This window comes from Macaca thibetana, chromosome 14, assembly GCF_024542745.1.
Source record: "Macaca thibetana thibetana isolate TM-01 chromosome 14, ASM2454274v1, whole genome shotgun sequence".
In the NCBI taxonomy this organism is placed as follows: Eukaryota; Metazoa; Chordata; class Mammalia; order Primates; family Cercopithecidae; genus Macaca; species Macaca thibetana.
In genome coordinates, this window is record NC_065591.1 from 53,503,630 (window position 1) to 53,521,803 (window position 18,174).

An 18,174-nucleotide genomic window follows, 5' to 3' on the forward strand; every position below is an offset into this window, starting at 1 on the left:
TCCACTTCCCCTGCCTTTGAGTATGGTGCTCAGGAGGTGACATTTGGCTCTGGGGCAGCCATCTGGTGATCATGTGATCAACAGGGTTGCACTCCTTAGGTCACTGGCATTGCTTGGCTCATGGCCCCCTTCATCTTCAAATCCTGCAATGACAGTTCTGTCCTTCTCAGGTGCCAGCTCTCAGGCTTTCTACAGCTGGGAAAGGTTCTCCACTTCTGGAGAGTCATGTGATCAAATTGCGCCCACCTGGATAATCCAGAATAATCTTCCCATGTCAAGATCCTTAACCTTAATTGCATCTGCAAAATCTCTTTTGCCCTGTCAGGTAAATAATCACAGGATACAGGGTTTAGGACATGGCCCTACCACAAGAAGAGTCTGAGTCCTCGACATTGAGGAGGAAATCAATCCTGGTCTCCACCATCTCTGGACACCTTAAGTAAACCACCGATATTATTATTGATAAAGCTGGTGTTAGCTTTTCTGTTATCTGAAGCCAAAAGCATTTCTGACACCGGAGCTATTTGCATGATGAACCATAGCCTGCAGGGGAACAAAGCCCAGCTGGTTCTCTGGGCCTGTGGGGAGGGAGGATGAGGTTGAAGAGGGAAGGGAGGGGCCTGCTGTAGTGTGAGGGATGAGGACAGGATGAGATAAAAGGCATTAGGTATTCCTGTGGTCTGCGCATCTTCACCAGATAAGAAATGCAATTCAACTATCTGGAGATTACTTTTTGATAGCTATGCTTGGTTTCTAAAATCAGGACAAACAGCCACGGAGCTAGGCCCCTGCACACAGGGTTTGCTGAAAGTGGCCACCTCAGCAGCAGCAGCACAATTGCCCTGCGTAAAGATGACCAAGGGAGGATGAAATCCCCTTTTGGGAGACTGTGGTGGTTGGAAAACAGATTCTTCCCCTCCCTGACACTCCGTTGAGGAAGGAGAGATTAGATTTTATTCCCTTGGCTGAAATCTCTGAGGGGAACTTTGAGACACTTATGGAAGATCAAATTGAGGGTTGAAGACTTGGTAGGGACTAGTGCAGCATGGGATAGTGATATGCACTGCAGAGGAGTGTCTGCCAGCAGAAGGTTTACAAAAGACGCAGTCAGATTTCGTAAGGGACACCCAATGCTGTTAGGAGTTGGGTTCTTTGCTGATAGGACCCGCAGGGCATCTACCTTCATGTCTACAAAAAAGTTACTAGTGACCAGGCAGAAGGGGACAGTAACCTCACCAGCCCCACTGCCAAGAGGTGGTAAGCACATGTCTTTCCCCGGCTCTTCCTGGCCTTGTCCACCACCAGTCAAGCTAGTGCAGGAGCTGCCAGGGACAGCACATCTCGGAGGCACTATGGAGGTTCAGGGGAGCTTTGAATGAAACCACTGAACTTTAAAATCAGATTGTCTTAATAATGCAAAATGACTTAAAAGTTACAGGATTGCACTCAGCGCTTGAGTGCCTATACAGTATACAGCACTATACTGCCCAGTGCATGTATACAAATGCATTTGACAAAACAATTGGCAGAGTTATGAAAAAAATGTAAGCATTGGGTATTTCTATCTCCATAAATCATACTCTTCAAGCAGGTGACTTAAGCAGTATAAAAGAGGCTGAAAACAGGTGGGGAGAGGGCAGCTGGGAAACATGGAGAGCAGAGGGAAGGGGAGCTTGGTGCCCACCTGTGAGGCAAGGTTTTAGGGTCCAGTAACAATTTCCGACCTGGTGAGCGGACACTCACAGTTGAGACCAATTCTCTTGTGCAGGTGAGCTGGTGAGGAGGTGGAAAGAAGCAGTGCTGTCCTGGGGAAGGGGCAGAGCATTCCTCTCAACTCTCTTTTGCCTTCCTAGCTTGACCTACTGATGGCTGCACTCTTTCCTAAATAGTAACACATGCTCCAATGCATGCTTGAGTTTGTGCAGTATTCTTGTTTCTGAAGGTCAAGTTGTGACAATTAATGCTGTATCTAACCAAATGATCACAGCCTCCCTCTTCCCCATGGGAACTACAATCAAGAAGAATCTTCCAATTTCATGTACACTAAACCTAGGTGGCCACAAGATTCATTTGGGCCACAAACTCCTTTGAAACCCTCATAAAAACTGTCCTACTATCTCCCTGGTAAATCACACATACACACAGTTTTGCCTTTCAGGACATATGGCCTTATAAGATTTTGACTACTAGTGACCAAAATGTCGGTGTTTTTCAAAAATTACACAGGATTAAGACGGAATAGTTTTATTTAGCAAACAAAAAACTTGCTAATTCAGAGTATCCTCTAGTCCACGTACTGTGGTTTAGACTGCATTTGCAAAATTAGGGCCTTGACGCTGAACAAAATAAAATCCAGAGGAAGAACTACAGTATCCAATCAAAAAGGAAGTACTAGCAAATGAACCAGAATAAAATATTTTATTGTATTCCATACATTCACAGATCACTTCCAGATTTAGTAACAACACTGCAATGCTATGATGCTCAAACCACAGTGTAAGTTGGTAGCTCTCTCCTGCTCTCTTGGCCTCTAGATGTATCACAATACAACTACTAACTGTGGCAACCAATGCCTATTTCATTGGATTATTTTCTGACTGGAGCCTGGGTTCATCGCTTTAATTCTGGGAAGAATTTTAAAGTACCTTCCCTTACATTATAAGAGATAACCAAACACTTTAGTGTGAGGGCTGCTTCACACACAGTTTTTATCTATCACTATCATGACTGCTCTTCCTTACATACACGTCCTGTACAGACCAGCTACATACGGCATGGTCCTGAGACCACAGCTTTTGTTTCTTTGGCCAGAATGCACCCCTCACCTTCAGTGCCCGCCTTAGAAACGCAGGTACTTGGTTCTCGTGCATGGTTGACACAAGTTCATCTGCCCCATGGCAAAAGCTCTTCAAAACCTTTGAATGACTTGTGGGGAGCAGGGTCACAATTTGTTGCATGTGACCTACCTCAGCCTCAAAAGATAAGAGATCATGAGCCTCCACTGCCCCTGGGCTCAGGGAACTTGATCCACATTGCTAGGGCTCTGCCTGTTAGGTTATGGGTGCTCACCTGACTCTCTGAAGCAGAGGGAGGCTGACACAGATTAGCTTTTATTGAAATTGTTAAAGTGCAACATTGTGTTTTCACTCTATCAGGCACTGAAAAGCAAGAAGCTTTTAATGTCTTCTTTTCTATAATGAAATATATTTTCTTTACTCTTATTTGTATCTGTAATACACCTGCAATTATAAGCAGCAGTTAAACATAAAACAAACAAAGAACAGAGCAGAAGGCACAGTCTGAAGAGTGGGTATCAGAAGAATTTTACCATTTACGCTCAGGAATACTAAACCAAACCCAATCAGACCAAACTCCAAAGCCCATTTTGTTTACAAATCTGCCTCTTCTGTGCGATAGCAAGTCAGTCCTTTAAAGCAGAAACCCCATTTACTAATCCTATATCCCAAGTAAGCAGGCCTGTATTAGAACCAAATAGCCGTCCTCTTACATCAGAAAATCTAAGTGATCTGAAAGACAATTCATCACAAGTGTTTCCAATTTTCTTCCGAGACCATCACCAATCCCACTAATGCAAACTCAGAACATTACTTCAGTCAAGTTTAGCTAAATGCTATAGCTTCTTTGAAATAAAAATTGGCCAGAAAAATACCTAGAAAAGATTTTTTTTTTTCATTGTGGATTCCAGGAGACTTTTAAGACATGATGGAATTCTCGGTGATTATATTCAAATGGCAGAGTCACATTTGCTGACAGTATTTTCTAATTTTATCTTTCTTATAAGAAAAAAAGGGTAAAAATCGGATCTGAAATACAGGATTCCCCAAAGTTAGATAATAACACATCTTTTCATTTCTCTTATGAGAACTTTACGGTAAATATACCTTTATCGTAGAAATGAGATATCCAATACACATTACAAAATGTTATATTTAAAGATGACAAATCTATTCTTAACCCAGATTCTTCATCCACAGAAGTTTAATGACTAAAATAACACAACAGAATGAACAAACGTTTTATTGGCATGTTCATTGTTGTAAACAGCATCTGGCATGAAAAAGTTTTACCAAAACCTTTTTTTACTGATTTTTATAAATTAGATGGTATTTCAAAATTTATGTAGAATTGTGTTCATTGAATACTTTTATTTAGCAAAGCAAAAACTTGCTGATACTAATAGACTCTGCAATGAAATCATGTTGACTGCATCAGTCTGTACCATGACCTGACCTCACTAGCAAGTTTATTCAAAACAATGTTAAGACGTTTCCCAAAAGTTAAACTACATGTAACTACAAATTGACTCTAAAAATTAAAACTGGACTTACAAGCATTCTAGAAGATTCAAACTTGAAGTAAATCTTCAAAACTAGATGTACAAAGAGAAAAACATTGAAGCCGCTGAACAGAGAAACCTCATTAACAAGGGCAACAACAATCCTATGGGACCTAGCACTGAAGGAACCTCACTGAGGATTACATTTACACAGATTGCTATACTTCTCAATGTACACAAATGTACAGAATGAATGATACGTGAAAAGAATAACCATGGGAGATAGTTGAACTGCAATTATGATAACTCAACAGGATCAATTTTATTTACATGCTGAATAAATGAATGAAACATATTCTCTACATCCATAACTTAAGTACAATCAGTTATAATTACAACACTGCAGCAATCTGAGCTGCCACCTGCTGGGAGCGGTCTAAGGGAAACGTTTTGATGTTCCAGAATAATGTTCTTAATACTCTGCAAAAAATGAAACAAAATAAAAACACAACTTCACAATTCCTTACTGGGTTACGGCTGGTTCTAAGAATTTCCTTTCTTCAGCTCCTGTTTTTGCTGCTTTCCAAGAGTCAACACATGTTGGATTTACTTCTGAATTGTCAATGAGGTAATGTGTGTATCAGTGAAATAAACAGAAAATTCATTCATTCATGGCCTTTGCACAGCTTTTATTATTAAGCTATGAGCATCCTGTTTGAGGCTAGTTTTACTAGCGGCTATGTGCACATTTGTCCGCAATAGAAGAAGTTTACTCATTCCCCTGTCCCCTTTTCTAACAGAAGGTTTGCTTTTTTTTTTTTTTTTTTTGCACATCCCTTTTCACTTTACAGTACATTTGACTATAGTGCACAACATGATTCCGAGTCAAAACAGTGGCCCATTGGGCACTGAGCTTCTGATTGGTGTAGGGCAGTCCAATCAGTGCTGGTGTCACCGGGTTACCCCAACCATGTCCGGCCAAAATGGCACTACCCAGTGGTAGTAAACCATCTAATTAAAACCAAAACTCCCCCAGGGAAAATGCTACACTATCAGAGTCAGTCTTGAGTCAGATCTTTATTTGGTGCTCCATCCAGATATATTTTTAGTGCTTTCTCTTTACGAGGTGAGTATGTTACACGATGTCCAGTCTTCTGGAGTCGACTGCTTTCTTTTTTCATCAGTTCATTTCTTTGCTCATCTGTCAATTCCATTAATTCTTCTGTTTTATCCCTACATATAAAATATTAATCACATATTAGGCCAGTAGAGCCTGCCACCTCTATTAATGTATGTTGAATGCTATGATGCTCCTCAGCAAGATAATGAAATCTGTTACAGGTGAACTAATATTATTTTATATATTGGGATGTCCCAGATTTCTAAGGTGTTTATCACAGGAACGCACTGCTTACTTCTAAAAATGGCAGAGAATAATCTCCATGTTATTAGCAGTAGTAACAGCTATCATTACTGAACATCTATTTATAACAGGCACTGTGCCAGTTATTTTACATGCAATAGCTCTAATTCTCATAAAATCCTGCAAGGTAGACATCACTGTTGCAATTTTATAGATGAGGAGCTAGGTAAATCAGAAAGCTAGTTTTGAACCCAGATCTCTGAGGCTCCAATGAGCATTCTTTTTCCTCTACATCTGTGCTGTCCAATACAACAGCCATTAGCCACATGTGGCTATTGAGCTTGTGAAATATGCCTGGTTCATATTGAGATGTGCTGGAAGTATAACAGACATACAATATTTCTAAGACTCAGTACAATACAAAAATGCAAAATATCTTATAAATGATTTTTTATACTGATGACTTGTAATGATCATATTTTGGATATACTGGATTTAAAATATTTTAAAAATTAATTTTACCTGTTTCTTTTTATTGTTTTTAATGTGGCTACTAGAAAACTTCAAATTATAATCATGCTTGGCTGTCACTGTATTTCTACTCATTAGTGCTGCTCCATATCATAAAAACAGTAAAGATATTTATGGAAAATAAGATATTTATGCACACCAAAACTGTATTACTAACAGCAACAAAAACATTGTGAATGTTACCTATAAAATATGACTGCACCATCATCACAGATATAAAGAGGCCAGACATTCAGGGTAGAAACTTTGGGATTCCAGTCTAAATCTTGATGAATATCAAGGACAGAAATATCACAGGGAAATGTTCCTCTACCCTAAAAAGAAAAAGAGTGAATGAATAAATCATGCCACTAGCTGTGTTTATCATGCACAATACACAGATGCAAACATTCTTAGGGCTTTACCTTAGCAAATTCAATATCTTCCAAAGGAATCCCACTGATTTCACTAAGCTGTAAAATAAAACATTTTATTTGAGTTCACTTAAAAAATAAACTTGCCTAGAAAAGTTATTTTCCTTTTACCCCACCAATAGAAATAGCTCAGTTTAAAAACTGTTTGATATAAAAAAATTAGAAGAAAAAGCTGGAAGCGGCCACCCTGCAAATACTATGTCCCAGAAATACCAAGTTAGTATATTCCTTCCAGACTTTTTCCTATACATACACAAACTACACCCACATGTTCCAAAAACATGTAAAATTAGATTAATATCTCTATATAATAATTCTGTTCCTAGAAGAATAGGATACAAAGTGACCACATGCTCTTCAATAACTGAACAATATACATTTTATCTTCTGTGGATGGACACTGAGACTGTTTTCAGTTTTTCCCAGTTACAAAGCTCTACCGTATACTTCCATGAATATATCCTTGCACATGGTGAAACTCCCTCTCTACTAAAAATACAAAGAATTAGCCGGGTGTGGTGGCACGTGCTTGTAGTCCCAGCTACTTGGGAGGCTGAGCCAGGAGAATCACTTGAACCCAGGAGGCAGAGGTTGCAGTGAGCCAAGATCGCGCCATTGCATTCCAGCCAGGGCAACAAGAGTGAAACTCCATCTCAAAAATAAATACATAAATAAATAAATAAATTATTTTTTCTTGAGACAGAGTCTCACTCTGTCACCCAGACTGGAATGCAGTGGTGCAATCTTGGCTCACTGCAACCTCTACCTCCTGGGTCCAAGCAGTTCTCCAGCTTCAGCCTCCTGAGTAGCTAAAATTACAGGCATGAACCATCACAGTTGGCTAATTTTTGTGTTTTTAGTAGACACAGGGTTTCACCATGTTGGCCAGGCTGGTTTCGAACTCCTGAACTCAAGTGTTCTGCCTGCCTTGACCTCCCAAAATGCTGGGATTACAGGAGTAAGCCATGGCACCTGACCTCCAAATACTTCTATAGGTCAAATTCCCAGATGTTTAATTGCAAATCTGAAATACTGACAAATGATGCCAACCGAACTTGAAAAAAGTCACATCAATTTATACACTTATCAAAGGTATATATTGTCTGTATCCCCTAAACCTTGAGAACTCTAGGTATTTTTCGATTTTCTAAATCTTCACCAATTTAAGAAGTGAAAAATAACGTTATTCTTTCAATTTGTGTTTCTTTTTCTATAAATTGCCTATTCATGCTGTCTTTCTTAAAATTAGATTTGTTCCATCTTTTTCTTAAGGTAGTAGCTCCTTATAAATTATGGATAGCATGTCTAATACATGTTTCAAATAATTTCCTCCTAGTTTACTGTCTTTTAGCTTTATGAGTTGCTTTTTAAATACCTTTTTCTTTGGCTGTGCTGAGGATAGGTTTGTATGTGGTCTACAGTTTCTTTTTTTGGCTTCTGGTATTATGCTTACAAATATCTTTCTCCAGGAATATGAAAATATTTTTAGTATTTAATATTTTACATATTTTCACCTAGTACATTTACTTTTTTAATATATAAACTTAATATATTTAGAATTTATTTTTGTGTTTAGTATGAAGTATGGAAATAAATCTTTTTCAAAATCCTCTTTGTGCTGGTACCACGGATTGACTAATTCACCCTTTCCCCAGAGATCCTTAGATATTCCATCTTAAAATGCAAAACAGACCTTTATCTGGATTCTCTACACAATTCTACTTGTTTTTTTGAGACATAGAGCAATTCAATCTAGTAACTTCTAACTAATTCTAACTTCTTAGGACAAAATTGGTCCAAGCAACAGAAAGTGAGGATCCACTTCTGAATGGCCAGGAGCCAAAGTAATTTTTCAAAGAATCAAGAGCCTAAACAACCACAGTGTGCCACAAGGTGTGACAGAAACCGAAAAGAAAAGTTGCTGCATCAGTGTTTGGTACTGCTTCCTAGGGTTTTCTCTTAGGCAACACAGGAAAAATGTATTGTTTATATATTTTATAAATATTATGATATATATATATATATTCAACATAAGATACACGTTTTGTTTAAAATGAACTTACCTTCTCTCGCAATTCGTCAACACTACTGCTTTCCAATACAACCTCCTGGAAGGGATCCAACTTCATCTCTGAAGGCTTCCACCGTCTTGACAAAACTGCAAGCTGTGACATGGACTTCATCTTCTCTACCCCTAAGAATATGCAAGATTAGGCCATCATTCTATTTCCTCTGAAGGTTCATAAATCGACTTTTCCCTTAGTGCCTGACTAAACAAAAAGATTTACTTCAAGTGTTACTCTTAAAAAGTGGGCACAAGAAAAATCCCAATTATCCCAAGGAGTTTTTGAGAATCAAATATTTACTCTCTTCTCTCCGGTCTCAGAAGATAATTCCTCTCTTCTTCAAACTATTGTTCAACCAGTACTCCTAATTGCACTCCCCCCTGACTCCTGTTGAACGCTGCATTACCAGTTACTCTCTTCTCTGGATCTCCAATCGTCGTTTCTCTATTGGCTACTACCCGTATCTAAAATCATAATCAAATTGACTTCACTCTATCCTCTTTTTTTCACTCAAGCTATTATTAATTCTTCTCTTTCCAGTTAATCCCCAATTTAGTGATTCTTCAAAATTGTCACTTTTACATTATGTCACTTTTTAAGCATCAACTCAATTGTCACTTTTCTCTCTGGTGTACACAAGAACAACTTCTACTGATTCAGTCCCTTAGTACCTATTATTTTAGAATGACAGGTTTGCAGTTCTGTTTCTTCCACAGATTGTGTGTACCTGGAGGGCAATAAGTGGTTCTTACTCATTTTTGTAGCACAAGGGATTGCAGTGTCTGGCAATTTACAGGTCAATAAATATATCTTGGATTTAATCACATGACATTTCTTACTCAACTATCTTGATGTGAAAATATACTGAAATAATACTGATGCAGGCACCCACCATCTAGTACCATTTTCAGATGAATCCATCTCTGCTAATATACTTAATCCTTACAAGGGTTACTTCTTTGTCATTTATGATCTCTTCCCGACTTACCCAGGCACAGTGATTATTCCCTAAGACTCCAGATACTCAAAGAAATCACAATCTGGAGCACTTGCCTACACACCATAGTAGATGGTATCCTAGTTGTTCCTTACCTCCCAACTTAACTTGTCAATCAGAATTTCAACCATTTAAATTTATGGTTGAATTAGACCTGAAGCAGCCTGAAATACATGAGGTGTTAGTATTATTGAGCCCTCTAAAAACTAGTATAATCTTGTAACAAAATATCCAGAATTGACATTTTACTTTCTATAGAAGAAAAGGAAAATTAAAATTTTCCTAAGCAACAGCAAAAAAAGAATATAGAACTAGCTATTTACCTTGATGTGATCTTCTAAAAGCCAACTTTCCTCCCAGAGCCTCCCTCCAAAAACCAATACTTTCAATGTACCAATGTTGATAATGAAAACTGGGAGGTGCGACAAACAGGTCTGCTACTTGGACCTCCTCAAGGTCACTATTATGGGTTGAACTGTGCCCCCCACAAAAAGACATGTTGAAATCCTAATCCCTAGTACCTCCGAATGTGACCTTATTTGGAAATAGGGTCTTTACAGTGATACTCAAGGTAAAATAAGGTCTTCAGGGTGGGCCCTAATCCAATAGGACTAGTGGTTTATGAAAAAGGGGAAAACAATACAGACAGACAAGCCCACAGAAAGAACACCATATGAAGATGAAGGCAGAGACTGGGGTGATGCATCTACAAGCCAAGGTTGCCAATGATAGCCCAAAACCACAGAAGCTAGGAGAGAGTATGGAACAGATTCTCCCCCACAGCACTCAGAAGGAACCAACCCTGTTGACAGCCTGATCTCAGACTGTGAGACAATACACTTCTATTCTTTAAGCCACCTGGCTTAGGACACAAATAGTCATTGTTCTTGAGTCTCTGATAAATTATCAGTACCATGTCCTCAATACAAAATAAGCCATAATAATAAAAAAGAAACTAAAGAACAAACGTGGCTAAAAAAATAATAGCAGAGTTTTCTTAAAATGTATTAAAAACCTAACTTTGTAATTTCCTCATAAGGGGGAATTAATATTCTCAACATTCAAAAAAAGAATACTTAAAAGGCAAATGGCAGCATTTGATAGGAGAAAGATAGAAGGCTGAAAGACACCGATTATTCTTTCACAAACAACTTAAGCAGTTACACAAGGACACAGGGGAAGAAAATAAAACTTCCAGGGATAAGACGTAGGTAGGAATCACATCAATCCACAATAAGGATATCGTTATGCTTAATATAACACAAAACACTATAACGTATATTAGATTCCTCGTAACTCATTATTTGATTAAAAACTATAGGCTTCTATTAGCTCTAGAGTATTTCTAACTGATACTTCCCCCCAAAAATATTGAAAATACCATCAAGAACTTCAAGGAAAACCTCCCAGTTGCTGGAAATATTAATATCTTCTTCATAAATATGATAATCCAAAAAGACAGTGCCAGGATTCTTCCACGTTTTTTTCCTCAGACGAAACCTACAAACATGACAAGACATTTAAAATGACTATAATTTGAAACTCTCAATTTAAAGATTGACACTAAACTGACACCAAAGAAAAATGAACTATGTTCAAATATAAAAGTCAAATAATGAGTTGTTAAAATTTGGGGAAATAAAGAAATGTTCCTAGTAATTCAAATTTAGAATCCTCTATAGGAAACCCAAACAAAATTTTAATACTCTTGCTTAGTCCTTGTAAACTAATCTGTTGTACTAAAATTCCGAATAGTACAGGAAATTTTAATTCTCCCAGTTTTAGAAAATCATACCAGTTCATTTCAACTGACCACACAGTCTTTCTTCAAATCACTGATGACATTAATTTTACTTTACCTGTCAATACTGAGCTCTAAACCACATTGCTCCCTGAGCTGAGGAATTAATTCCTCTTTTGATTGCCGTACAGTCATTCCTTTAGCAAACACAGCATCTAGCAGAAACTTGCATGGCTAGAAATGTAAACACAAACAATCAGAGCGTGAATTACACATTAATTAAATACATTAATATTAACACATTAAAATAAAAATTACCAAAACATTTTATTTGCAATTAAGGGCCTGAGTTTCAGAGTCTATCTCCCTTTTCTGACACCTTAGTTCCACTATTTATGAGCTCAGCTATCTTCAGCAAGTTTACTTAAAATCTGTCTCAGTTCTGCAAATTGGGAACAGTATCTTTCTCACTGAGTCATTGTAAAGGTTAAATAGGATAACACATTTATATTTTCCTTCTTATAATAGTTATAATTTTGAAAGCAAAACAAACCACTTTTATAGACTAAAATGAGGGAAATGTATACTAATTCTCCAAATACATTAACCAATTGTCTCAAAAGAGACACAGTTTCCACAGACTCAGATGAAATATGTAAGTCAAAATGACTGTAATGGGTCACATTAAGAGAAATAACAGGTGCCAGCTAAAATATCTTGTATGAATAAAGGCATTTTATGATAAATTTATGGTTTTCACATTTGTTTAGTTGTTCAATAGGATGATATAACATGTTATAACAGAATGTTGTAATAGTAGGATGTTATAACCTTCTGAAAATATGATCTTTGCCTTATTCTTTTGGGTATTTGTGGTAAGGCTAGTATACCACAGGGACTAAAATATTTTATTATTCCTTAAAAAACACAGCCTGTTTAGATCATTAACCCACACCGTTTACAAGTGGTGACTTTGACCAAGAAATACTTCTTTGTGCCTCACTTTCACTTTCTTCATCTATAGAATGAGAATAAGAAATACTGCTTGTATCTTAGTTAATTGATGAGGATTAAATGAGTTAATATTTGCAAGCACCTAAAGCACACAGTAGACGCTATATAAATGCTTGTTACATACTAAAATGACTTTCAACTGCTATTCACCTGTAGCATTATGATTGTTTCCAGAAAGCAAGCACAAAGAAAAAAAAATTTTTCCTTTTAAAAGCAGGAAAATTTTGTCTCATTTCAGCATTTGCAGCAATACTTTAGAGCACAGGGATGACAAACAGTGGCCTGAGGGCCAAGTTCACTGCTGCCTACTTTTGTAAATAAAATGTTGAGACATAGCCACCTCATTGGTTTATTATTGTCTATGGCTCCTTGTGCTAAAATAGCAGAAGTGAGTAACTGCAGCAGAGGCAGTATGGCCTGCTAAACTACAAGGCCCAGAAAAAATTTGCTGACCTTTGCTTCAGAGAAATAAAATGACTATGAATAAAATCTCTACACTGTATGTTTTTAGTAACTGTAAAAAGTAACCTTATATTGTTCTTAAATGTGTTACTTACCTCTTGTTCATTGACCAAAAGCTGGTACACTTTAACTCTGTATTCTCCTTTTTTAAGTGCTCTCCCCAGTCTAATTGTAATCTATAAGTTAAAAACATTTTTTAGACATGCTGCCTCAACAGAATAAATAACCCATTCTCATCCCATTTTTAAACTTTCCAAAATTCTCTAGATTATAGGCTCTCTGAGAAAAGGCACATATTTTACCTCTGAATCCCCAGCACCTAGAATAGTAACTGACACACAGTTAACATTTCACAAATGTTTGTTAGATGAGGGAAGAAAAATAACAACAAAAAACCCCCCAAATTACCATTAATCATTAAAAAAAAAAAAAAATCCTTCCAGTGTATCTACTTCACCTTACTTGGAAGTAGTAAAAGCTGTTCTCGAATCTATCATTTAAAATGGACTCTAACTACTCAAAGATTATTTTAATCAACCTTATTGTCATCAGAAAATGATGAAAGTGTCTCATTCAGCCGGACGCTCTCAAACTCCTGATTGCTGGCATACACTCGAAAGACCTTGAAGTGAGAGGACAAAACTCCAACAAAGGGCTCTAAATGTTGTTTGAAAGCTGCCAGAGTAATTCTTTTATCAACATGCACCATCAACCCTAAGCATAAAAAAAAACAAAACAGGAACAAAAATGTGAAAGAAACCTCTGAGTATAAATAAAACAGATCATATACTTTTTACTATACTGTATGCAGGAAAAAGTACCCCTTTTCAGTTAGACTTTAGCTAATATACCACACTGAATGGACAAAAAACATGGACACAGAGTTTCTGATAGGTATTATCTGATAGCTTAAAATGTTCTGAGCTATTTAAGTGCTTGTTTGTTTAGGTTGCCAAACTCAAAAACAAGCTTCTAGGAATTCTTTTAAAATACATACACTTCTAGCTCTACACAGTAATAGTGTAAGCACTGGTGGTTCCAATCCCACTTCTTCTGCTTACTTATTATATGGGACACCAGCCTCTGTACCTCCATTTCTTCACTAGAAAAATGGAGATGATAATAGTGCCCACCTGAGTGTTGCAATGTGAATTCAGTGAGGTAATTCATTTATCATGCTTTCAGCACAGTGCCAAATACAGCATGATTGCCTCAACAACTGTTAGTAATATTATTTAATTTTCAGATTTTCATTAGAAAAAAATGTCACAACTGGCATACTAAGATGTCTGATTTATCATGTGGTTGGGCTGTAACAGGAACTGTATTTAAATGGATCAGAAACTCTTACCTCTTCCCGGCTTAAATTTAAGCTCTCTTGGTATTGTAATAGGATTATCTTTGATGAGCTTTGTTTTTCTCTAATGCTTATTATTTTAATCTTTTGTCTCTAATTTTATAAGCCACTCATGAGGACACATCTGGAATGCTTCTATTGACTGTGGTCTTCATATTGTAGCAGAAAGCAGAAACCGGACTCTAAGTTAATAAGGCAGGGCTGCCTTGCTGCCTCCGGCCACTGGACCTCCCTGGCTCTAAGGTTCCCTCCATGTTAGGTCTGGTTTTTCTGCTAAAGCTACATGGAAGGTAAAGGATGAGACCTTAAAATACTCCTGGTTTACATTCCCATGTCATAGCAACACTTGGGTTGAATTTTTCTCAGATGACTTTTTGAATAAATTAATGTTGATTGTTTTCCTAGCTATAAAATATAGGCTCATTAATAGAAAATGTGACAAGTACAAATTAGAAGAAAATATGAAGAGGGTGATGAACTTTATTGACTATCTACCTTTTGAGTTTTGAGACAGTTTTTCTCTTAATTTGTTTAAAATGTCACTTTTTAAGCTTTAAGGAGTGCCCCTCTCTCTATGTCAATAATCCAGCTTATGGCAAACAAGCTTGTCTATGCTATCCAACAAGGTACTAAATTTCTTAATAGAAGGGTGTAATGCAAAAATTACTTGATTAGAAATGGAAAGCCTATGTCTAGATTTCAGTTTTGTCACTTTACTCCGATAAATGGCTGTAGGCAGGTCATCCAATCTCCCTCAGCCTCAGTTTTCCCATGTGATCATAACATATAACATTGTTGTGACAAATGTAGTAAAAGTCTTTTCTAAAGCATTACTCAAATACAAGCTTTTATTGCCATTTTGGTTTCTTTCCTAACCTCTAGTAGTGTCGTGTCATAGGAAGACAAAAATGTTTGTTGGTTATTGGTATAGCTTAATATGGTGATTACGACCAACTGGTTCTGGAATTTGATGGCCTAGCCTGAATGAATTCCTGGCTCCTCTTCATATATTAGATTTGTGACTCTGACTTCTCAACTTTTCTGTACTTAAATTACCTTTATTATAAAATGGAGATAACAGTATTTAAATCTCAAAATTGTGTTCTGGGGTCAATACATGTAAAATGTTTAGCATAGCTTTGGCAAAGAGTGTTAATTTATTGGCTATAATTACTTTGTAGTTTTAGATTACCATTGCACCAGTTTTCCTATCTACCTCTTCACACTGAAGAGTCTGTCTTCACAGAACAACCTTAAAATATATTTATGATTTTCCTTTTTCTGTCCTTTCTCTTACGTATTTCTTCTTTTATTCTTTTTCCTTTTTTTTTTTTTTTTTTTTTTTTTGAGACAGGGTCTTGCTCTGTTGCCCAGGCTGGAGTGCAGTGGTACGATCATAGCTCACTGCAGCCTCTCCCCTCTGGGCTCAAGTGATCCTTCCACCTCACCCTACTAAGTAGCTGGAACTACAGGCTAATTAAAATTTTTTTTTTTTTTTGTAGAGACGGGGCCTTACTATGTTGCTCAGGCTGGTCTCTAACTCCTGGGTTCAAGTAGTCCTCTCACAGTTTCCCAAACTGCAGGGACTACAGGTGTGAGGCACTGTAACACTCCTGGATTATAACTGCTATCTTAAGGACCATCATTTTAAATACAGTTTGATTACTGCCTGAGTGAACTGCCTATACTGTGCACAGCGCATCATTCTTCAAATATCAAATTCATTGTCTACATGTTCTTCCTTGCCATTTTATCACTCTGAAGAATGTGTATTATTACTCATCATCCACATGTTTTCCCAGGGACCTACTTCCAGATGACTGAGGAGCTGCAATGAATCAGTCTTAGTACAGACTCAAGAAAAACCCAGTTGCTAGTTGCTATCCCTACTGCCCTATCTCCAAACCAGTTTTCTACACATGAGAAGGCATTTTCCAGGGTCACATTTTCTTTTCAAACAAGACCTTTTCTATGGCTTCTAAAAGCCCAAATACATAAGTTGTAGTGAATGGTTTCTCTTCTTCACCATGTTTACTATTTCAATGAACACTAGTAAATTAGCTTAGTATGAATTTACAAATATGGCCAATATTCTCCATTTAAAAGATTTTATTAACTGTTCTAGGATGGAAATGAGACTTTTCAAACTATAATTCTAAGTATTCCCATTGAATTCTTCCTACGGTTGAGACTATCACCCAGTCAAATTTTTAGCACACCATTCTAAAACAAAGCAATTAAGAGAAATTTCCAACCTTTTTTACTAAAGAGGAACTACTTTTAATTTTTCTAATGTCCTCGATGGGTTGAGTATGGTAAAAAAGCAGAGTAGTTACTACTATTTTTCCTTTACTAAGATGGCAAGGAAAGAAGAGTGGTAGCAGCTATGGGGTGGTGGCTTATGATATCTGAGTCTCACTCTAGCAGTGTGAGCGACTAGCTATGTGACTGCAGGCAAATTACTTAATCTGTTTGACCAATTTTGTCATCACTGAAAATGGTCTAACAATATCAATTTCACACTGCTGTTAAGAGAACTAATGAAATAATGTAAGCTAGTGAGCCTTATGAGGTAAATGCTCCATAGAAATTTAAAGCATTATTATAATATGATTTCCCTCTATTTGGTTCTGCTAATCCACATTTTCACACTTGAGTTTCTGCAAGATATATGTATGAAAGTCGTATGATTCCAGTGTTATTTAACCCAACTAGTTAAAAACACAAATTTAAATACTTGTATTATTTCATAATTTCTACTACTTCCTTTTAGCAGATAGAATTTTGAGACTACAAGCATCACAGCACTTAACTTTTAGAGTGGGTGACTGTGCACCTCCTCCCCATAAGATGAAGCATAAGGCTGCATCTCAGTCATCTCTACTGCTAACAGTTACATAGGGCCTGGCATCTAGTATGGATTTAGAAAATGTTACTTGGATGGATGGATGACTGGATGGATAAAGAGTGGTACTCTCTTCCAAAGGTAAAAGGAACAATTAGATGCCTTCAATTCTAGTAATGGTCCCACTTAACTAGTTATATATACACTTTTGGGCAAGTCATTCATCCTCTATGAGCTTCAGTTTTCTTATCTGTCATATAAGGATACTAATGTTTGCTTTATGAAGTTTGGAGAAGCTTTAAGTGAGAACGAATAAGTATTTTGAAAACTAAAATATAAAAGTATAAGGAGGTAATATTAATATTTTCTTTGTTAGAACTAATGCAAAGTATTTACATTTTCAGCTACTTCTCTTTTACACTCGAAGAAAGATTTTATATCTTAAACCTGGTTGTCTTGCTAATTATTTGGCTGGTCTTAGTCTAAGGTTTTATAAAGGTTCTTTTATTTTAAGTCTCATACAATGCTGTAATGTTTTTGTTGTTACTGCTTATGCCAAATGCCCAAACTCTCAGATCTCTTCCATCTTTCTGAGATTATGCATTGGAATTTCTAGTAACTCCTTGCTTTGGAGCTACTTCAAAGTAACAAAAAAAATTTTAAGAGTACTTTTTCTTTCTCTGACTTTCCCAGTTAATTATGGACTTTTTAAGGGTATATAGCACGGGAATTGTTGTTTGCACTGGAAATGGAGAGAGGGAAGAGCATGTAGAAATAAAACATTTTCCTGGGCATTGAATATCAAATTTTCTAAAGTGTCTCAGCTTTTAAAAAATATTATTTACTTTTTAATATATTCCCTAATCTTTTACTTAGTAATTATATAATAATTCCTTCCTAATATTGAATACTATTTTTTTTTTTACTTCTTATCTCAGAGTTCTGATATAATTACCATCTAATTTATTGCACAGGTCTAAGAACAGTGTTCATTATAACTGCATTGAAAATCAAAGTCAATAATCTTATAATCCAGAAAGTTACAAATGATCTTAGAACTAAGTACCTAACGCTTAACTGAAAATTTA

General features: G+C 36.7%; 1 protein-coding gene across 4 annotated transcripts in view; it reads right to left on the bottom strand.

Moving 5' to 3' along the window:
• Positions 1–2,399: 2,399 nt before the first annotated feature.
• Positions 2,400–18,174, bottom strand: part of USP47 (ubiquitin specific peptidase 47) — a 115,749-nt gene continuing 99,974 nt past the window's right edge. For all 4 annotated transcript variants that reach the window (XM_050757380.1, XM_050757379.1, XM_050757378.1 and 1 more), the window contains 8 exons: positions 13,423–13,598; positions 12,980–13,060; positions 11,527–11,642; positions 11,049–11,167; positions 8,668–8,798; positions 6,596–6,643; positions 6,375–6,505; positions 2,400–5,530 (listed from right to left, as the gene is read on the bottom strand). In XM_050757380.1, coding sequence (XP_050613337.1) covers positions 5,356–5,530; positions 6,375–6,505; positions 6,596–6,643; positions 8,668–8,798; positions 11,049–11,167; positions 11,527–11,642; positions 12,980–13,060; positions 13,423–13,598 — 977 coding nt within the window. In that variant the 3' untranslated portion in view covers positions 2,400–5,355. The remainder of the gene's footprint in view (positions 5,531–6,374; positions 6,506–6,595; positions 6,644–8,667; positions 8,799–11,048; positions 11,168–11,526; positions 11,643–12,979; positions 13,061–13,422; positions 13,599–18,174) is intronic.